Source organism: Portunus trituberculatus, chromosome 10, assembly GCF_017591435.1.
Source record: "Portunus trituberculatus isolate SZX2019 chromosome 10, ASM1759143v1, whole genome shotgun sequence".
In the NCBI taxonomy this organism is placed as follows: Eukaryota; Metazoa; Arthropoda; class Malacostraca; order Decapoda; family Portunidae; genus Portunus; species Portunus trituberculatus.
Window position 1 is genome coordinate 7,838,178 of NC_059264.1, and position 20,406 is coordinate 7,858,583.

The 20,406-nt window shown below is 37.1% G+C and overlaps 2 protein-coding genes and 1 non-coding gene across 7 annotated transcripts in view; 1 reads left to right on the forward strand and 2 right to left on the reverse strand.

The window, feature by feature from the left end:
* LOC123502074 overlaps positions 1–767 on the reverse strand; it is a 3,830-nt gene extending 3,063 nt beyond the window's left edge. For all 3 annotated transcript variants that reach the window (XM_045251229.1, XM_045251227.1, XM_045251228.1), the window contains exons 1-4: positions 629–767; positions 395–526; positions 168–239; positions 1–45 (exon numbers count right to left, since the gene is read on the reverse strand). The exon at positions 1–45 is cut by the window's left edge and continues 24 nt beyond it. In XM_045251229.1, the coding sequence (XP_045107164.1) occupies positions 1–45; positions 168–239; positions 395–526; positions 629–665 (286 nt within the window). In that variant the 5' untranslated portion in view covers positions 666–767. The remainder of the gene's footprint in view (positions 46–167; positions 240–394; positions 527–628) is intronic.
* A 206-nt stretch (positions 768–973) lies between these two features.
* Positions 974–5,046, reverse strand: LOC123502073. Of its 3 annotated transcripts, none has more exons than XR_006673788.1 (3): positions 4,743–5,042; positions 3,483–3,721; positions 974–1,002 (listed from the first exon to the last, which is right to left on the reverse strand). XR_006673788.1 is itself a non-coding variant. In XM_045251225.1 (2 exons), exon 1 carries the CDS (start codon positions 2,033–2,035, stop codon positions 1,121–1,123), a length of 915 nt encoding a protein of 304 aa, XP_045107160.1. In that variant the 5' UTR covers positions 2,036–2,192; the 3' UTR covers positions 974–1,002; positions 1,111–1,120. The 3 variants fall into 3 exon arrangements, 1 of the variants encoding a protein (XP_045107160.1); XR_006673787.1 differs by lacking the exon at positions 974–1,002 and adding an exon at positions 3,003–3,070 and having other exon boundaries at positions 4,743–5,046; XM_045251225.1 differs by lacking the exons at positions 3,483–3,721; positions 4,743–5,042 and adding an exon at positions 1,111–2,192.
* An 8,977-nt stretch (positions 5,047–14,023) lies between these two features.
* Positions 14,024–14,140, forward strand: LOC123502227. The gene has a single exon (XR_006673826.1). It is a non-coding gene; the product is annotated as a U5 spliceosomal RNA (small nuclear RNA).
* Positions 14,141–20,406: the final 6,266 nt, after the last annotated feature.

Sequence of the window (20,406 nt, forward strand, 5' to 3'; positions counted from 1 at the left end):
CAACTGAGTTTTTGGTATGATGCGAGCTTGTTTTGGAAAGTCCAACTGAAAGGTAATTGGGTACAAATTCACTGTATGTTGTGGTTCTTAACTCATGGAATTGTGAACATATTCGCACACATACTGGCAAAAGTTTCGTGCAATATAGAAAAAAAAAACATGCTTACCATTTAGGTGAGGAGATTGTGGCAGAACAGCTACAGATGGAGTGTGGGAGAACTCAGGATTATCGCCTTCATCTGTATAAGTTTACGAGCATACTAGTCATTTTGAGTTTGTCTTGTTGTCATAATGAATTAATTAAGGACACATATATGAACAAACCATTCTGTTCAATTGCCAGCATAAGCTATTACAAACCAAAGAATATAATAACGTATAAGAAAAATCTTACCATCAGCTTCATCTGAGAAGTCATATCTAGCAGGCTTTTTGGTAACTCTGCTTTTTGGACCTTCAGGTTCTGTTTCAACATTTGACGTAACCTCTGCTCTCCTGGACAGTTCCTGGGCCTTGCTGTAGGTTTCTGTGGCGCAAAAAAAATTTACGTATGTAGTTTAAATTTTCATACATGGCATTACAAGCATAAAATTATTCAGATGTTAATAATAATTTACACCTGTCATACCTGCAGATGAAAAATCCTTATCTCGTATGAATTCCATTTTTCTTTATCTGGGATTTCTTCCTTTTTCACCTTGGCTGCAGCACCTGCCCTTGGAGGCCAGTAACAAAACAGACCCTGAAATTAAAAGATTAGCACACTGTTAATATCAACGATGCATATACAAAACCAAGATTTATATTTCAAGTACTTATATCTTAACTGTCAGAGAGTATTTGTATAACGAGCAAGATCATCTGTCTGTTACTCCTTAAACCCGTTAGCATGCACCATCAACATCTTTAAAGGGAAACTCACTTTTCTTTATGCATTATCCATGACTTGGGAACAACTTCAACTGCCTTTTCATCCAGAAACTCCACAACTACAAATGACATCTGTTAAAATATATTTAAAATTAATGATACATTTCCATGATCACAGGCAGCAAATTCTACACTGTAACCATTTAACATTCAAACTTTTCTACTTAAAAGTTTCCTCACCTGATAGTTTTCAGAATTCATGCAGTATTGCTAGGATTTTTGTGTGTCTTCCACTTCTACTATGTACCATAATTGCCTTTGTTTTTAGGTCGCTTTTTTTAATAAATTTCATATAACTTTTTGCTGTATTTATCTGATAAACTCCAATAATCTTGGAATCACATGGGTCATTAAATGCTGATTCTGTTCTGTTGTACACTCTGCACAGTATTTTCTGGTTTCCTTCATCATCTCTTTGGTGTGATAAGGCCACTGCTTCACAACAAGATGAATCATCCAAAATATATGTATTGTCAGGTTTGTTAGTGCAGATGATTTTCTTAAACTTTGCAGGTTTCATTTCACCTGGGTCATTCTCCAGTTCATGAATTCTTTTTACAACTTGTGATAAAGCATTTTTTCCTGATCTAACCATTTTCTTCAGTTTATACAGATAGTTCTCAAATGGAAATGCTGCACAGACATCCAAGCTTCCAAACCAACCAGCATCTTCTGCAAGGTGAAGCATGCTATGGACATTGTACACTAAGAACTCATTGCCATAGAGTTCCCGACCTCGTTTAACAAAATACACCAGTAGTTGGTGAGCATAGCCCTTATGCATCTGAATAAGTCTTGGTGACACAAGAATGCACAGAGCAACAGAAAGAGTCATAAAATGAGCATAAAGGTCACCTCTTAGGCTGCCTTTAAGAACAAGTTTGCCAGTATACAACAAAAACTGTCTGAATTCGGTTGCCTTCCATCTGTCAATTTCCAGAAGGCTTCTAGGTTTTCGTGCAAAGTTGCTGGGGACAAACTGTTGCATTTCTAAGAGTTTCTTGTTGATTTCTTCAACATGCCTCTGCGTAATCCTAGTTTCTTTTTTTCCTTTTATCCATATCAGGAGTAAGCGCCTCATCACACCAAGGCAGGCTTGATGCATGTAATCTATTGGAAATGATTTTATTAGATCCACAGGAAGAGCTGTAAAAGGGGAAACCCCACAATGGTGCTCTTCTTGAATCTGGTCTCTAAATGACTCATTAGTGCGCAAGACAATATTATCAATTTCCTGATAGGTAAGCCTTCCATACCAAACTCCTTTTGTGTACACTTATCGCATCCATAGTAACCTGAATATTGTTTAGTGGCTTTAACCATTGCTCTTGCAGGGGCATCACAAACGATGCTTTTCAGTGTTACATGTATTTTAAACTCCTCATACTGAATGCCATGCTGCAGTATGTCATTCAGCTCTCTGATCGTGTCATTCAAGAAATCTAAATTGCATGGCTTTGACGATCCACACGTTAAAGCGACAGGAAAGACAGTTACTGGCTGAATCATGATAGCACACAGCACTGGCCACATGCATGTGTTTGAGCTTTTAAATAGTGGAAGGCCATCAATATTGAGGGACACTTCCAGATTTTGTGTATTTTGTTTTGTTTGTCGAGGATATTTTTCAAAATTTTTTAGTAATGATTCTTTGAGTCCCAAATAAATGTAGCTCATTCCAGATTTGTCTTCAATCTTCACATTTCTTTCAGTTTTCAATAAGGTGCGAGCAGATAAGGGTAGAGAATTATGGCCATTTGATCTTAATAGCTTTAGCAAATCATCAGCAGCATTGTGTTTTATTTGGTGTTTATTTATCCAAGATATTAGGTCACTTGAAATATTTCTTCCTTCATCTGATGACAATGAATCAGATGAATAAAAAGGATTTTCTTCAATCAAACACCATGTTTCATCACCATCCTCACTACTTTCTGTACTATGTGGTGCTACATCTTCCACAGACAAGTCCTTCGCATTTTCTGAAGAGTGAATTATATCTGCACATAAATCAACAGAATCGTTACTGTCACTGCTACGGTCTTTTGTTGAACATGTTGCAATTTTTTTTGCAAATCTTTTTCTAGCTATCCAACTTCTCTGATATTGCTTTCGTTTTTCCTTTCGATCCATTTAAAACCTGGAAATCAAAGAAATGCACTAGTTTCATACTACAGATATTAGTTACACTGAAAAAAAAGTTGGGTGAGATAAAAACAAATATCTTTTATGACTTAAAAAACATTAATGACGGAAGACGCATTGATTGCTGTACAGATTTAGGGTCAGCTAGTGGCCGAAGAATCTTTTGGATATCGATAAAATTCATTGGGGTGTCATTGAAGTATCTTTGAACATCATTGGTGTTCATTGGGATAACACTGGGTTAACTGAAGGCAAAGTAAGTAAAAAAATTATAGATGTTAGTCTACATGTTAACTACTTTAATTGTAATGCCCATGCATGTGTGTGTGTGTGTGTGTGTGTGTGTGTGTGTGTGTGTGTGTGTGTGTGTGTGTGTGTGTTCATAGTGCTTAAATACAAAACATTACCTTAAAAAAACTCGTTTACTTGAAACCAGAATGGCAGGCAGGTACAGAAGCAAGGGCAAGTACAGCTACACCAAGGATTATGGCATTCACACCCTTGGGATATGTAGTTAATTATGGTGGAAATTGTATTCTGCAGCTCCAGAGAACAGCTGATGCGTAGAATGACGTATGTGCCATCAAATGATACACTAATGTTCATTGCAGGGATCCCACTGTTTGAAGCTGTTGTCTTTGTCATTCTGTCAGTGGAAAAAAAAAGACTTACAAGTTCCTGGATTCTTACTTTATAATGCCATCCTCTTATTATAGATAAAGCTACTTACTGTCTGTCAGGCCTAAAAACCTCCAATATATAAAAATTACATAATTACACCTCAGCCGCGATGTTACCAGGCCACACACAGACTACGTGACAGCTATACACTTATATAATTCCAACCGCGCACTTAAAACACCAGAATATAAGTAAACTAAGTGAAAATGTGTAACACTAAATCACACATAAAACCACATGTGATTACACCAAAATTATGTTAGATAACAGCTAGCCAGACCACGTACGTGACGCCTCTACACACTTAAATGCTTACAAAACATGCACGCACTTAAAAAATCATTATGGCATTCACACCCTTGGGATATGTAGTTAATTATGGTGGAAATTGTATTCTGCAGCTCCAGAGAACGCTTTAAAAAGTATTACACTCCTCTAAATCACGCATGAAAACCAATTATACCACCAAAATTACGTCAGATTACAACCAGGCAACGTAAAGTACCATTATATAAGTAATCTAAGTTAAAAAGGTTTAACACTCCTGTAAATCACACATACAAAACCACTACTACACCACCAAAACTACGTTAGATTACCTCATCAGCCATGGTATAAGTTTGCGCAAGGACAGACAAACAGGTACCAATCATGTACTAGAATATGGGGCTTGCGTTAAAATATATCCTACGCACGTTAATTTCACCTCTTATATGTAACTTGCACGTCTACTTAAGCCTTGGACACTCCAGACTAAGTTAGAATGGTGAATAATGACATGGAAAGTGTAAAAATTGTGATACACGGCGTGCATTGTTAACCCACGCTGTCCCTCGCCACTACATTTTTCATCACATTTCACCTTCAACACAATTTACAGGGATGATCTGCCGCTCTACCTAATCCCTGAGCACTTAATGTCATGTGTGTAGGTGTAACAAAGGTGGGGGAAAGGTGTAAATGACGTAAAAAAGATAAAAACTCACCACATTATCCGTGGCGGGTAAGCACATGCAGCAGGCGGCGGAGGAACGTGCGGGAGAGTTGCCGCTGATCGAACACTTTACAAACTATTAATGTTTATTTCGTCATATTTATATATATTACTGTTATTCTTAGTGTTTATCACGTTTTAAATTACACTGATTTGTTTTCCGGAATTGTATTTAACGTGGAAGATCTTATATACGGGGTTCTGTGCATGCTGCGTCAGCTGAAATTTAATCCCCGGCTGGCTGGCGGGAAGAGTGCCGAGGCAGCAAATTTTAGCGTAAACACCTCCGACGCTGCTTCGTCCTTCCTTCCTATATAGAGGAGGAAGCCATTATAACAGAAAGGAGCTTTGGTCCCGCCCACGGCTAATAATAATAATAATAATAATAATAATAATAATAATAATAATAATAATAATAATAATAATAATAATACGCATGACAGGTTCTTCATATATAAATATCAATATATATAATATATATATATATATATATATATATATATATATATATATATATATATATATATATATATATATATATATATATATATATATATATATATATATATATATATATATATATATATATATATATATATATATATATATATATATATATATATATATATATATATATATATATATATATATATATATATATATATATATATATATATATATATATATATATATATATATATATATATATATATATATATATATATATATATATATATATATATATATATATATATATATATATATATATATATATATATATATATATATATATATATATATATATATATATATATATATATATATATATATATATATATATATATATATATATATATATATATATATATATATATATATATATATATATATATATATATATATATATATATATATATATATATATATATATATATATATATATATATATATATATATATATATATATATATATATATATATATATATATATATATATATATATATATATATATATATATATATATATATATATATATATATATATATATATATATATATATATATATATATATATATATATATATATATATATATATATATATATATATATATATATATATATATATATATATATATATATATATATATATATATATATATATATATATATATATATATATATATATATATATATATATATATATATATATATATATATATATATATATATATATATATATATATATATATATATATATATATATATATATATATATATATATATATATATATATATATATATATATATATATATATATATATATATATATATATATATATATATATATATATATATATATATATATATATATATATATATATATATATATATATATATATATATATATAGAGAGAGAGAGAGAGAGAGAGAGAGAGAGAGAGAGAGAGAGAGAGAGAGAGATCACATGCTTAAGTCAATGTTGAAATGCAACGTTATATAAACGTTCCACAACCCCATAAGATCTTTCTTATTACAGCATATTTATTAAGATCCTGTATCATCATAATTATATTGCACAAAGTATTTTAACAATATACCTAAAACAAGAAACACCTTATAGTTTTGTTAGGAGGATGACTTCCTTTGATGATCTCATCCTTCATATCCTTCATTGTTACCTTTCAAAGCGCAAGTCGATGGTGAAACGTAACGTTATGGAAACATGATCGTTACGTTCAACGACCTCAAATTTTTTTTATTTCATTACAGTACATTTAGTTAGGTCATACATCACGAGAAAACAAAGTATTAACATTCAAAGCACAAAAAGTGCATTAAACTGTTTTAGGTGGATGGCCTTCGCAACGTGGATACTACGTGGCTCTTACGTGAAAAAAAAATTCACCTTATTTCATTACAGTATATTTAGTTAGGTCATACATCACGGGAAAACAAAATATTAACATTGAAAACACAAGACATGCCTTAAACTTTGTTAGGTGGATGGAATTCGTGACGTGGATACTACGTGGCCCTTACGTGAAATAAAAAATTCACCTTATTTTCACCATTACGTCACGTGAAAATTACGTAGTGTGTTTGCTGGGTATATAATAGTGGTATTAACGGCTTGTTGAAGTGGCCAGCTTCTTACTAACGGCTAAAATTATTGATCAAAATATGTAATGGTTACGGTGGAGATGGGGAGCGGAAACAAGATACGTTCATTTAATATTCACATCACAAAAGTTAACAAGTTTTATAAACATGAATGACAGTTACAGATTATTTTGTTAATTAAAGAAGCTACTTTAAAGTTCAGCTTGGCGGTCTGTTAAATATAGTATTGTGTGGATTTTCGAGCATTTTCATTCCCTTGAGGTGTTTGGATTCCAAAGTTCCCGCCCTCCCCCTAAAACAAGAAAGAAAAGTTTTCTTTGTTTTCTTGTTGAACTAAATATACATTAACACTTGGAAATTGTTTTGTCTCGCTAAAGTAAGTGTATCTATTTCCTGTGTACAAATTTTGTGTTATTTGGTGTAAAATACATTCTTCAAGTGATTGTTGGGTAAACTATCGAAAATGTCAATTTACCTTTAACCTTAGCTATAACAAATTATAAAACGAAACCGTCGGTAGTAACTTGAAATATGAAAATAAAATAGTAAATGCTATTGAAGAAAACTGTATTGCACAAATATTGAGTTCACTAATACTTTGAAAATCATCTTTAAGTTGAAGACTTTCCAGGTAAGAAGGACACGTTGGGTAATACAACATCACATATTTGACGCGTTCATCACTACACTTATGAGAAAAGCATGAATTTGTATTTTCATATGATAACTTTACAGAGAAACATGACGCAGATGAAAAGTAGACCGCACGGAGCATATATTTACTCTAGGTTGACAGAACGTGTTATTTTCTTGGCCGGAGGTAATGCCTTTGTAGGTGTTTGGCTCAAAAGATATTCTCTAAAAATTGTGATTAACCCCATAGTGCTCAACTCACAGCCAGGGTTGCCGTAACGTGGAAATTCGTCTGCTAGCGTAGAAATATTGTGACATCTGGCATCTGATCGTGGAATACATTTCTACATCCACACCTTTCCAAGAATTAGTGTCACTTTGGAAAGAAATGTGTACTAAAATGCTGGAAAGAGTCATGGTAGTATTTTTTAATATATGCAGAATTATGACAATAATGTTTCTTTCATTATATTAGCGTACGTTTCTCCTATAGTATGACGTGTAAATTTCCACGTAAATGTGGAATAATTTCCACATTTGAAACGATGCTGTTGGTGGCAACACTCCTATTCCACGTTGTTGTGTAGATAACCCGGCAACCCTGGCTCACAACTCAACTCGACCTCAGATATGACGACAGTCAGGCACAATACACACGCCGCTCTCTTCTTGGGGACTTAAGGCGGTATCACACAAGCACTTTTTCCGTCGATTAATGCGATTTTAAGGCGGTGTCACACTAGCACTTTTTCCGTCGATTAATGCGATTTCCGTCGATTTTTCAACGTTCCGCATGAACTTAACGCATGAATTTGTCAGACGTTTCCGTCTGCAAATTTTCTGCCTTTGTTTACATACCATAAGACTTGCCGCGTCTCCTCAACCTGCTTCTACGTGCATTGGTTCTACCACTAACCATGAACGCATCCATGCACGCTTTTGGCTTGTTTAGCTCGTCTAAGTTTCGTAATACACAGTAATACGTTCAGAGCAGCGTATCTTTGCCGCAGCGTGGCCTCCATGTTTGTGTTTACATTGTGTTGGCGGGAAGCGACGACGGAAAGTGACGAGGAAACACCGTTTGTGTGTGACAGACCGCAGCCAAAATATTGTCGATTTTCTGAAAAACGACGGAAAAAGTGCTAGTGTGACACAGCCTTTAGTCTCTAACTGTGGCACGAGACTCTGTCTCTATGTGTACGCTGGTCAACACTTCACTCTGTGGACTTAGTTTTTGTGTTCACTCTGTGGACTTAGCCACTGCTCGCTCGTATCTGGACTCTTTTTTTCGTTCACTTTGTGGACTCAGCCGTTTACTGCCTACTCTTTCAGGACTTGGACTTTGCGTATTTTTTGCCCGTTTAGTGTCGGATCCGAGTTGGTACGAAGTTGTGACCCCGTAAGGACTGTCTCGCAGGGCAGCTCCCTGAAGGGGACCCTTAGAGGGTCGGTTATAGGAAGACCGGATCCTGGGCCATAGGGACTCTGACAGATAGGTGCAAGACCCGAAGGGGGCAGCAATTCGAAGTTAGGTTTTTCTTCGGACTGCTGTAGGTACTATGAAACATGGCCAGAGTTAAAATAAAATGTAGGAGCCCCAAGAAAGACAATAAACTTAAACTTATTGAGATTTTGTGCAAAAAAGATATTGAAATAAGTAGATGTCTAATCATACATGATGGCTTTGTGGTAATTACTTTAAATGAAGAACATGCAGATAACATTTTTGCCTCTGATACTAAGCATGATCTACTTACAAATGACTTAACACCTATCATGCCCCCAGATCTCAAAGCCAGGAAAAGTGTGGTAATACCTAGAGTTGATGAAATAGTATATGAAAAGAATGTGGCAGATATCTTAGAGGAACTGATTAAAGAAAATGACTGGATACAGGAGGATGAAATTGAAAGTGTTTTCAAGTTCCCTAACTCTCCAACTCTAAAAATAACCTTTACCTTGACAATTTTGGCAAAGAAATGTACTGAGAAGGGTCTCAAAAGCTTTCAGAATAAGTATTCCTGGACATGAAATCAAATTAGAAACATTCATACCTATCCAGTGCTGTATGTGATGCTACAATCTAGAACATCATTACACAAGTGAATGCCCAAAAGGTAGAGATTATAAAATCTGCTCAGAGTGCAGCTTAGAAGGACATGTGTGGCACCAATGCCGCGAACCAAATAAGAAATGTATTAATTGTGGAGATAGTCATAGTTCACTGGCAATGAAATGCCCTAAAAGGAAAGAAATTTTAAAAGACAAAAGAGCACAACAGAATTTGAAGCAAAATATGACATATTCTAACATAACTATGAGTAATGTACCAACTAAATTGACAAATTATAACGTTCCCAAAATAACAAAAGAGGAGTTACTGAAGATCCATATATGTGTTGCACATGCTCAGTTTAAAAATCAAGAAAGACCAGGATGTTATGCTAGTGAATTTAATAAAGTACTAAGTGCAAACAATTTATCAAACATCATAATTCCTGAGGACAGTGATGAACAACCTGAGTGTGGGGCTATGGGAGTTGATGTTACTCAGCTAGACTTCCGTGTTGACCAACAAAATATGAGCAGACAAAGCAGCATCAATAACATAAGTTCTAGTAGTGAGGTAGTACCTACTAAACTAACTTCAAAGGATTTAGGTCTTAAATTATTCACCACAAAAGCTAATGGATGGCCTAAGGATTTTTCAACTGGGGAATTAATTAAAAGAGTAAGAACAAACAAGATTAAATGGATATACACAAACAAAGTAATTAATGAAGAATTAGTTTTACAAAAAACTGGAAAAGGTGAAATAAAACTGTCCCATTGCTTTTTCTCGGTAGATGATGACGAATTCAGGAAAATTCGCTCTGGACTTATTCAGGAACGTTCCCCTATGGATCAACGTGATCCACGTCTAAGAAGAACTTATAAATATTAAGCAAAATATCAAAATTATTCAGCATAATATCCTGAACTGGAAATCCAACAAAACTTCATTAATACCATATTACCTTAAAAATGATCCAGATATTCTCCTTTTAAATAGTCATGGATTAAAAAATTGTGAAGATTTAAAAATTCCTGGTTATAGAATATATAAATTAAATTACTCAGAAACTACTTCTGATGACTCTGCAATTGGCATAAAGTATAATATCAACCATAAACTATTTGATGATTTTGACACAGACTTTATAGCTGTTCAGATAGATACAAGTTTAGGACCTATAGTTGTTGCTACAACACATTTACCTCCCAGACGTCCCTTTTTACCATATACAGACATGCATAGACTGTTAAGTAATAATATTCCAACATATATTCTGGGGGATTTTAACGGTAGACATACTATTTTCGGAAACAGAGACATTAATACAGTTGGAAAAAGTCTCTCTAACTTATTAACCAAGGCAAACTAATTCATCTGGGACCACATTTTTCTACATATTTTAGTCATAACTCATCCACTAATCCAGACAAAGTTTTTGCAAATAAACACCATTACTTAAACTGCATAATGGAGCCCGGTGACATAACCACATCTGACCATCTCGCAATAGTTTTTAAGCTTTCTACTATTCCCTTTATTATCCAGCCTCCAAAAATTTATAAAACAAATAAGGCTGACTGGGATGTATTTCATCGGAAATTAAATTCACAAATTAATATTACTAATCTTGAAGGAATTAATGTCAATGAAGTAGAGACTGCAATTAAAGATTGGATTAATATAGTAAAAAGTGCAATGGATACCGCTATTCCTAAGACTTCTTATCAATTTATTTGTCAGTTACAAACTACACCTGAGATAAAAAAATCTAGAATCACAGTTTAAAATTTTAAATCATAATGCTATTAGACTAGGCTGGACTCTACAGAGTCATAGAGAATATGTAAATAAAAACAGAACTTAAAGATAAATGCAAAGAAGCTTATAATAAAACTTGGGAGGACAAAATAAAATGTATCTCGAAGAATTACAAAAATAGTAAACAATTCTGGAATCAAATAAAAGCACTGAAAGGAAAAAAGACCACCCATATTAATTATATGAAAGACACAGAAGGAAAAAAATATTATACAGATCAAGAAAAATGTAATCTAATGGAAGAGACTTGGATAAATGTTTTTAGGATTACTGAGGAGGAAGACAACAATTTTGATAGACAACACTCTGACTATGTTGATGGCTATATTAATGTAAATTATGACCGAACTAATTCATATCCTATAGTTGACTTTCATAGATTAAACACCGGAATTTATCACACCAGAGAAATCACTTTAGATGAAATAAAAACGTATATTAGAAGGTAAAAAAAGAAAGCGCCTGGTTTTACAAAGATAAATATTCAAATATTACAAAACTGTACTGAAAATACTTTAGAACAATTAAAAAATATATATAACGCTTGCATGTCAATTGGTTTATTTTCCTACCATTTTTAAAGAAACAATAATTAAATTTTTACCTAAAAAAGATAAAAATCCTTTAAGTCCATTAAACTATCGTCCTATTTCACTGCTCGAAGTGCCTGGAAAAGTTTTTGAAAGATTAATACAAGAGAGACTGAGTACTTTCCTATCAGAGAATAATACAATAAAAGAATGACAACATGGTTTTAGGACGTACAAAAGAACCAATACTGCAATAACAACAACATATGAGACTATTGCCAATGCTTTAGCGGATAAAAAACAGGTGTATTTAGTTTTAAGAGACGTTGCTAAAGCGTTTGATAAAGTGTGGCATAATGGCCTTAAATATAAAATTCTAAGATTAGGACTTCCTGACATTTTGGAAAGAATTCTGTGTAATTTTTTGGATAATAGGAAAGCCAAAATTTGCATAGGTAACGAATACAGTAACCAAATAAGTTTATTGAGTGGAGTCCCGCAAGGCAGTGTTTTGTCTCCTTCATTATACACACTTTGGTATTGATATTCCTCTACCTGAACATGGTTGCATGGATACTATGTACGCAGATTATATAACTCAAGTTATTACAACTCCAAGCAAATCAAAACTAATGATGAAAGTTAAAGTGGGAAGAGAAATTGAGAGAATAGATAAATTTGAAAGAAGATGGAAAATAAAAACAAGTGAGGAAAAATTTAAAATAATACCCATCGCTCAACGCAAAGCAAAATTAATTAACGTTAATGGTAAAGAAATTGAAACTTGTACCAATGGGAAATTACTCGGCCTTTATATAAATGCAACAGGTTTTGTCAGCCATATTACAAAAACAATAAATAAAGGTAGTGCCGAGTTTTGAGTCAACTTAGAAGATTTAGCAATTTAACACCTAAGTTGAAAGCCATCTTAGTTAAAACCTTATTATTCCCTGTATTAGAATATCCAACAATACCAATATGTATGGCCTCTTTGACTCAAAAAGAAAATTACAATGTGTTTTAAATAAAGCAGTCATATTTATTCACTGCAATGAAGAGGAATTAATAAATACTGAGCAGCAACATATTAAATACAATATCATGCCTTTGAATATCTCAATTTATCACAAAGCCTTAAAAACATGGGAAACAATAAGAATGATCGAAAATGCACTATACGAAGAACTTGTGACTGATCGAAATAACAAACATTCATGGTTTCCAAAGAGTAGCACGATTATTAACACGGAGGAACCACAGGCAATAATTCCTCGACAGAATTCATTTTCTTTTAGTTTCCTCAGAGAAGTTGAGATGATACTCCGAAGATACGGACGATGAGGATGGCGGCGACGACTACCAGGACGACGCCCATGACTACGATGTTCCAAGGACTTTGAAATTCAACTTTTCTCTTCATTAATTTTGCCTTTTAATTTTCTTCCTATTTTGCTTTACATTTAAATAATTTATTATGTATATTGCAAACATATTTCATTAATCATTAGATGTATGTATGTATAAACTTACATAGTCCACAAAGGACTTCTCTTATTGGTTGTATACTATTGTCAACTCATGGTCACAGCACGTGGCAGTCAATTTATTAGGGCTTAGATTTGTATCTCTGGAGGAAGACTGCCACACTAAGTTACACAATTGGGATTTGCACATATGATAAGCTCTCTCTCTCTCTCTCTCTCTCTCTCTCTCTCTCTCTCTCTCTCTCTCTCTCTCTCTCTCTCTCTCTCTCTTTTGTAGTGTGTCAGATAACCTTCCTCCCGAGTCTGTGTGTTAGGGTAAGCTGTGGTTCTGCCTGTGCATTTGTGACTTTCTGAGTGACTGACTAACTGAGAATTGCGTGGCTTTTGGAATTTTGTTCTATTATATATGTATGTATGAGTATATATGTATGTATATGTATGTATGTATATATGTATGTGTATATGTATGTGTATATGTGCATATAAATGTGAAACTTAACTAATAAAAATAGCAAAGTGGTTAAGCCCACTATCTTTATTCTCTGTTACTTTCTTTCACCACTTCTCTTCCCACCCACTTTTTCTTTAGCTAGCTTTCTATCCTTTCACCCCCCTTAAAAAAAAAAAAAAAAGCGCTGGTTTCCCTTCAAAACGTACAAATCTTTCGGCTTTTACTAAAGATTTCCGTGGAGGGGAGTAACTCAATGAATTTAAAGCTATTTTTTTAACGGCTCATCCTTTGGGCCAATCAATACCTTAACTGAGCGTTGTGGATCGTGAATACTACTGTTTCGCATCAAGCAGTAAGGTACAAATTAGTGGTAGACTGATATTCTTTTATTATATTATCTATTATATTTTATTTACATATCTTTTAAGCTATGAGAGGGGAAATCTTTTTAAGTTATGATAGGGGAAATCTGACCAAGGACAAAAATAACGAACGAACAAATAAAATATTCCATTAGCCACAAGAATGGGATAAATGTCTTGAAACTTTCCTCTTAAAATAAATTCATATCATAAGTAGATAGATATAGATTAGCAGGTAGGGAGTTCCAAGAGTTTACTAGAAAATGGAATGAGTGATTGAGATTATTAATTAAATATTGCATTAGAGGTGGACAGAATAAGAATGAAAGAGGAAAGTCTTGTGCAGCGAGGCCGCGGGAGGAGAGGAGACATGCAGTTAGCAAGATGAGAAGAGCAGTTGGCATGAAAATAGCGGTAGAAGATAGCAAGAGATGCAACATTACAACAGTGAGAAATAGCTAGGCTAAAAGACAGTCAACCAAAGAAGAATCCACATGACGAAAAGCTTTTCATTCCACATTATCCAAGAGAGCTGTAGCTTGAAATACAGGTAGTAGTGTTAAGAAGCAACGTTGGTAACTCTAGGTTCACAAAAAAAGGATGAATAAATAAATAAATGACGCTGGGACGGGTACCTGTGTGGGGCTTTGTGTATCATGAATCAATGATCATCACCAGGGATAATGTCAGGCTCATCATTTTCAGTGAAACAATGACAGAAGAAAGAGGCTTAAGTTACTGCATCTTTGCACACGGGCTATTCCTTTTCTCCATGTGGAGGTACAACACTCGTCTGTAAAATATTCCTAGGGTTAGGTTCTACATAGTACACTCATGCTTCCGCTCTGGCTATGGAGTGGTCGGCTCTAATGCGTTGCAACACTAGGATCAACAGAATCCATTAGAATTACGCTTTTAATCTTCATAGGAGTGTGTGGGAGAGATTGAGGGATCCATTAGAATGTGGAGACTTGTTAGAAAATCGGCTTGATAAGATATCCTGGGCGTATTTTCTTGCGTATGCCTTGCGAGCAGAGCGTGTCGGTGACTATTGAAAACACCACATGTAGGAGAGAACGGATGTGACAGGGGTAGGAGAGAGCGTTTCATCCATCCTTATTGCCAGAATACAATACTATTCAATTGATCCAAAATATCATTCCTCACCAGGCTTACAAAACAATCAACTGGTAAGACATGAAAGACATATCAGTGTGTGTATTAAGTCGGTGTACTGGAAGACACAATCGAAGAAGCCCCAGCCAGATCGCTTGTTCCTGTCGTGGGGATGTGTTGCATTCTAGGGATGTCACAAGGATGCCTGTGCATGAGTCGTTTTATAGCAAGATGCTCCGGTTACTGATAGCGGAATGATCATGCAGCAGCATTGTTGCCTTTATGTGCATGTGCCAGTAGCATTCATTGATTTTCATCAGTCTGTGCTCCTTCACACTTTTTGAAGTTTACGCTGAAACAGATAAATACTTGTTAAATGAGACAAATGAAACTTCCAGGCTAGAATGATGTTTTTAATAGTGCCATGTCTTCACAGTCACTTGAGTGTATTTTTGTTGACATTCTTGGTTCAGTGTATGTGCCATGTAGGTCATGCTGTCCTATTTACATGGGCTATATGTATAATGGAATACTTGCAGAACTAACGTGTTATACTCCTTGGGATTAGGTATATTTGTGGGAGTGATTCTTCTTATTTTGAAACACTGGTGTGTTGATGTAACGGGTTGAACCACGAGAGGGATTTTGATGTCCCAGGTGCAGCCATACTGAGCTGGTCCCTCGTCAGGCCTGCGTACCTGACACTGCAGCAGCTGCTATTTCTTGATGTAAAAGGATTGGGCCATAATCTGTGTCTTATATGACTAGCGAGTGTATTGTCTGAATTAATATTCAGAGGGAATGATAAGACAACATGTAAAACGCTTTGGTTTGCATACAACAGTTCCATATCGTTTTGTGAGTGTGGTGATGTGTTGAGTGTAGCAGGACTTGGGTGCAGAATTGAAGATGGTGGAGGCACTAGTAGGCAGGTGAGCTGCTCACCCTCGCTGCCCACACAATTCTCCTGGTGAGGGGTGACTTCAATGCCCATCACTCCATGCTCCACTCCGTCTCAAGCCAATGAAGCGGGACGGCACCTGGCCGTCCTGCTCTAGGACGTCCCTCACGTCCGCCTTCTAAACACAGGGGAAGCTATTATAATTGTTACTTGTTACCTGCTACCAAGGGGTTAGTGTTTAACAATCGTTGGGGGACGTGGAAGGAAGGGTAGGTGGTCTCGCACCTTCAGCACGGCAGTTTGGCGCACTTGACAGCGGGCGGCGACCACCACCACACACCCACACCAGGATTAAGGGTGCCGCTACACCAAGCTACCTTGCTTGCCACCGCACCGTCCCTGCCCCTTCCTCTACACTGTCACCAGCGATTGTAAGAGTCTCTTATATTTGTGTTTAATAATTTGTGTTGTATTGTGTTACCCATTCCTCGTTTGTGTTGGGACATTGTTGTTAAAACTTGTGTATTTGTGTTAGTTGTGAATATATAGCTCCTTTGTTCACCACCACCATCCTGGAGTTTATATATCACCTACCCTCACTGGAGACATAACACTACAACGTCCTTTGAACTGGATCAGCGACTACAGTCTACCTGCACTGTATCAAGCCGTCTGAACTACCGAAGTTTTGTGCGCCTTCTTACCTACCGAAGTGTTGTGTGCCTCTCCCTTAACCGAGGTGTGTATCGTGCGCCTCTCCCTTTACCGAGGTGTGTGTCGTGTGCTTCTCCCTTTACCGAGGTGTGTTTTCGTGCGCCTCCCTCCCCTGCTGCCTTTACCAAGGTGTGTGTTGTGCGCCTCTCCCCTGCTGCCTGCTCTGAGGTGTGTGTGTCGTGCGCCTCCCCCTGTACATACCGAGGTGTGTGTGAGATGTGCCTTCCTTCTACCCGCTACGCCCACTGTGATACCGGAGCGACGTTTTTGAGCATTACATCAATATTGTGCTTACTTGTGCAAGATGACTGAGGACACTGAAACCCTGAAGCGTCAAAGAACGGCAGCTCGGACGAAGGCTACTAAAATAATCCACGATTTGCAGGTGCTATGGAACCAGAAGGAAAAGGCTGATGCAGACAACCTTGCTTATGTCATTAACCTAGCAGAAGACCACTTCAATCGTCTGAAAACGGTCCAAGAGGAACTCGACGAACATGATGTTTCTGACGACTCTCACCACCTTAAGGAGATGCATGAAATTATCTTTAAATCCAAACGTTTGCTTTCTCGTTTGGATAAGGCCATCGAAAATAAGGATACTTTGCATTCTTCACAGAACTCCTCTTGTGCCACCGCTAGACTAGTAAATTGTCTACCTACCTTTAATAGAGATGTACTTGCTTGGCCTGAACTTTGGGATCTATTCAGGGTTGCAGTTCATAACAACCCACAATACTCTAACGTGGAAAAGTTTGTTCACCTCAAGGGACACGTTATTGGAGAAGCAGCAAAGTGCTTACAAGGCTTAGCAACTACCAACGATAACTACATTGTTGCAGTCAACCTCTTGAATCGAAGATTTGGAAACAAAGCTTGTAGAAGAGAATCTTTGATGGCCAGCCTGCTGAACACTCCTCGTTTTATGAATGGAGAAAACCTGAGGTCTCTGAGAGAATTCGTCGACGAACTCATCGCGAAAGTCAGGGCTCTTGAAGTACTCAATGTCTCCCAGGATAGCTACAGTCAACTGCTCCTGCCTGTACTAAAGAGTCGGATTCCTGAATCTTGGAGACTACAATGGGCACGTTACAAGGATTCGAAAGAGGTTTCGGATTCGGATCTTCAGGGATTTCTAGACTTTCTGGATAAGGAAGTCACCATCCGTTTAGAGTCTACTCAGCCACCCATAAGGAAATCCCCAAGCCCAGTGGCATCACCATCAGCAGCAGCGCCAATAACACCAAGGAAGAGCATTACAAGTGTGCTCAGCCTTCAACAAACAACAGTAAGTAAGAAAGACTGGGTTTGTAAAGCTTGTAACCGTGGCCAACACGGTCTGTTTGTGTCAATAGTACTGGAAGATGTCTGTAGATAAGCGTTGGGCAATTGTGAAGTCAGCGGGCCTCTGTTTCCAGTGTTTAGGGCCACATAACTACCGCTCCTGTACCAGTAACAAATGCCCTTTTTGTGACAAGCCACATCACTCCACGCTTCACAGACAAGATTTGAGACAGCTCTCGCCTTTGGCCACACCGTACCATCCCTCACAGTCTCACAACATTCTGGCCAACCATGCCTTTTCAGAACCAAGAGGGAAGTGGATCAAGAGTGCCCATGCATTTGCTGGATGTGCAATGAGCCCAGGTCCAACTTGTGAAGGAGTCGACACTACTGAGCACCACCAGCACCTGACTGAATAGAGGTATAACGTTACCACCAGTAAATTTTGCTATAGTAGTACAGCACTTGTGGTAGCAGTTAATGGCAGCCACACTAGATTGGTCAGGCTCCTTATAGATGGAGGTTCTGACTCTTCATACATACGTACTTCAGTTGCTGAGGCCCTGCAACTCCCTATCACCGGCTCTGGTACCTTCGCCTGTATCGGGTTTCAAGAAAAAATGGAGAAGATCCAAACGTATGACCAAGTACGTATAACCCTGAGGGGTCGTTACGGTGGTCCTTCTTTGGATTTTAACTTGTGGAAGACGGATCACTTGTGTGCTCCTCTACCACCAAGGAAGCCACCTTCATGGCCTGGATTAGAGGAAATACAGCTTGCGGATGACTTCAGCGCAGGAAATATAGATATACTGATTGGGACCGATCAAATCTATGGTGTCATTCTTTGGAACCAGATTCCAATCTCAAAAGGCCTTAGAGCCATTGAAACCGTTTTCGGGTACGTCGTTCATGGGGGAACTGAAATCTCTCAACTCCTACCTCCACGTCAGTCTTACTACCGGAAGACCGTTAATTCTCTATGGGATCTCGATAGTCTCGGAATTTCGGATCAAGAACTGAGCGATGTCAAGAAGTACCCACAGCCAAGATGGAATGAAAATGAAAACCGTTACGAGATTGACCTTGTTTGGAGATCAGATGAGAGACCAGTGACCAACTTACGATCTACAAAGGCCAGAACAGAGAAAATGAGTATGCCCCCAGACACAAAGAACCTTCGGCATTTTTTCTGCTTCACCGAGGCATACACAGAAAAGGTAAGCTGAGGGTAGTATTTGACAGTTCAGCTAAGGATGGTAATGAAAAAAGTCTGAATTCATTTCTTGACCCTGGCTCGAACCTCCTAACCCGCCTGTTGTACGTTCTTTTAAACTTTCGGTTAAATAACGTTGGTTGTCAGAGTGACATAAAATCTGCATTCCATCAGATACTACTCAGAGCAGAAGATCGATAGTATGTGCAGTTTCTGTGGGATGACAAGATTCTGAGGTTTCAGAGAGTCCTGTTTGGCCTTTCGTGTTCACCCTTCATGTTGCTGCACACCATCTCTACTCATCTATGCAATTACCCTGGGATAGATCCACGATTGCGTCACATGATTGAACGTGGTATCTACATGGGCGACTTATGCCTCACCTTCCCTTCAGTTGCAGAAGCACATGAAGGAATGGAAGAAGTAAGAAGACTCTTCGCAGCAGCTGCCATGGAACTCCACAAAATGCGTATGACTGGGATACCATCAGAAACTTCCAGTATCCTCGGCATGGGATGGAACTCGGACATGGACCAGCTCACTGTTCTCATACCTAGGCAAGACACCTTACCAAATACGAAGCGGGACCTCCTCTCCTTGATATCGAAGCCCTTTGATCCCCTCGGAATGTTAACACCATGGCTGATCTGGGGTAAGTCTATCTTTCAAGATACCTGGAAGCATCCTAATTACCCTACGTGGACAACAGAACTAACTCCAGCCTGCCAAGAAGAGGTACGCAAGTTGTGGGGAGATGCTCTTAACATCAGGGAAGTACCACTTCCTCGTTGTGCTGGTGCCTTAGCGGAGCAATCTACCACGTTTTGCGTCTTTTGTGATGCATCTCAACAGGCATATTGCACCGCAATCTACGCCATCGGAAGTGGAGAGTCACGTCTGCTGGTGGCAAAAGGGAGATTACCTCCACTTAACCCGTCCCTCACCATTCCCCGCCTCGAGCTCATGGCG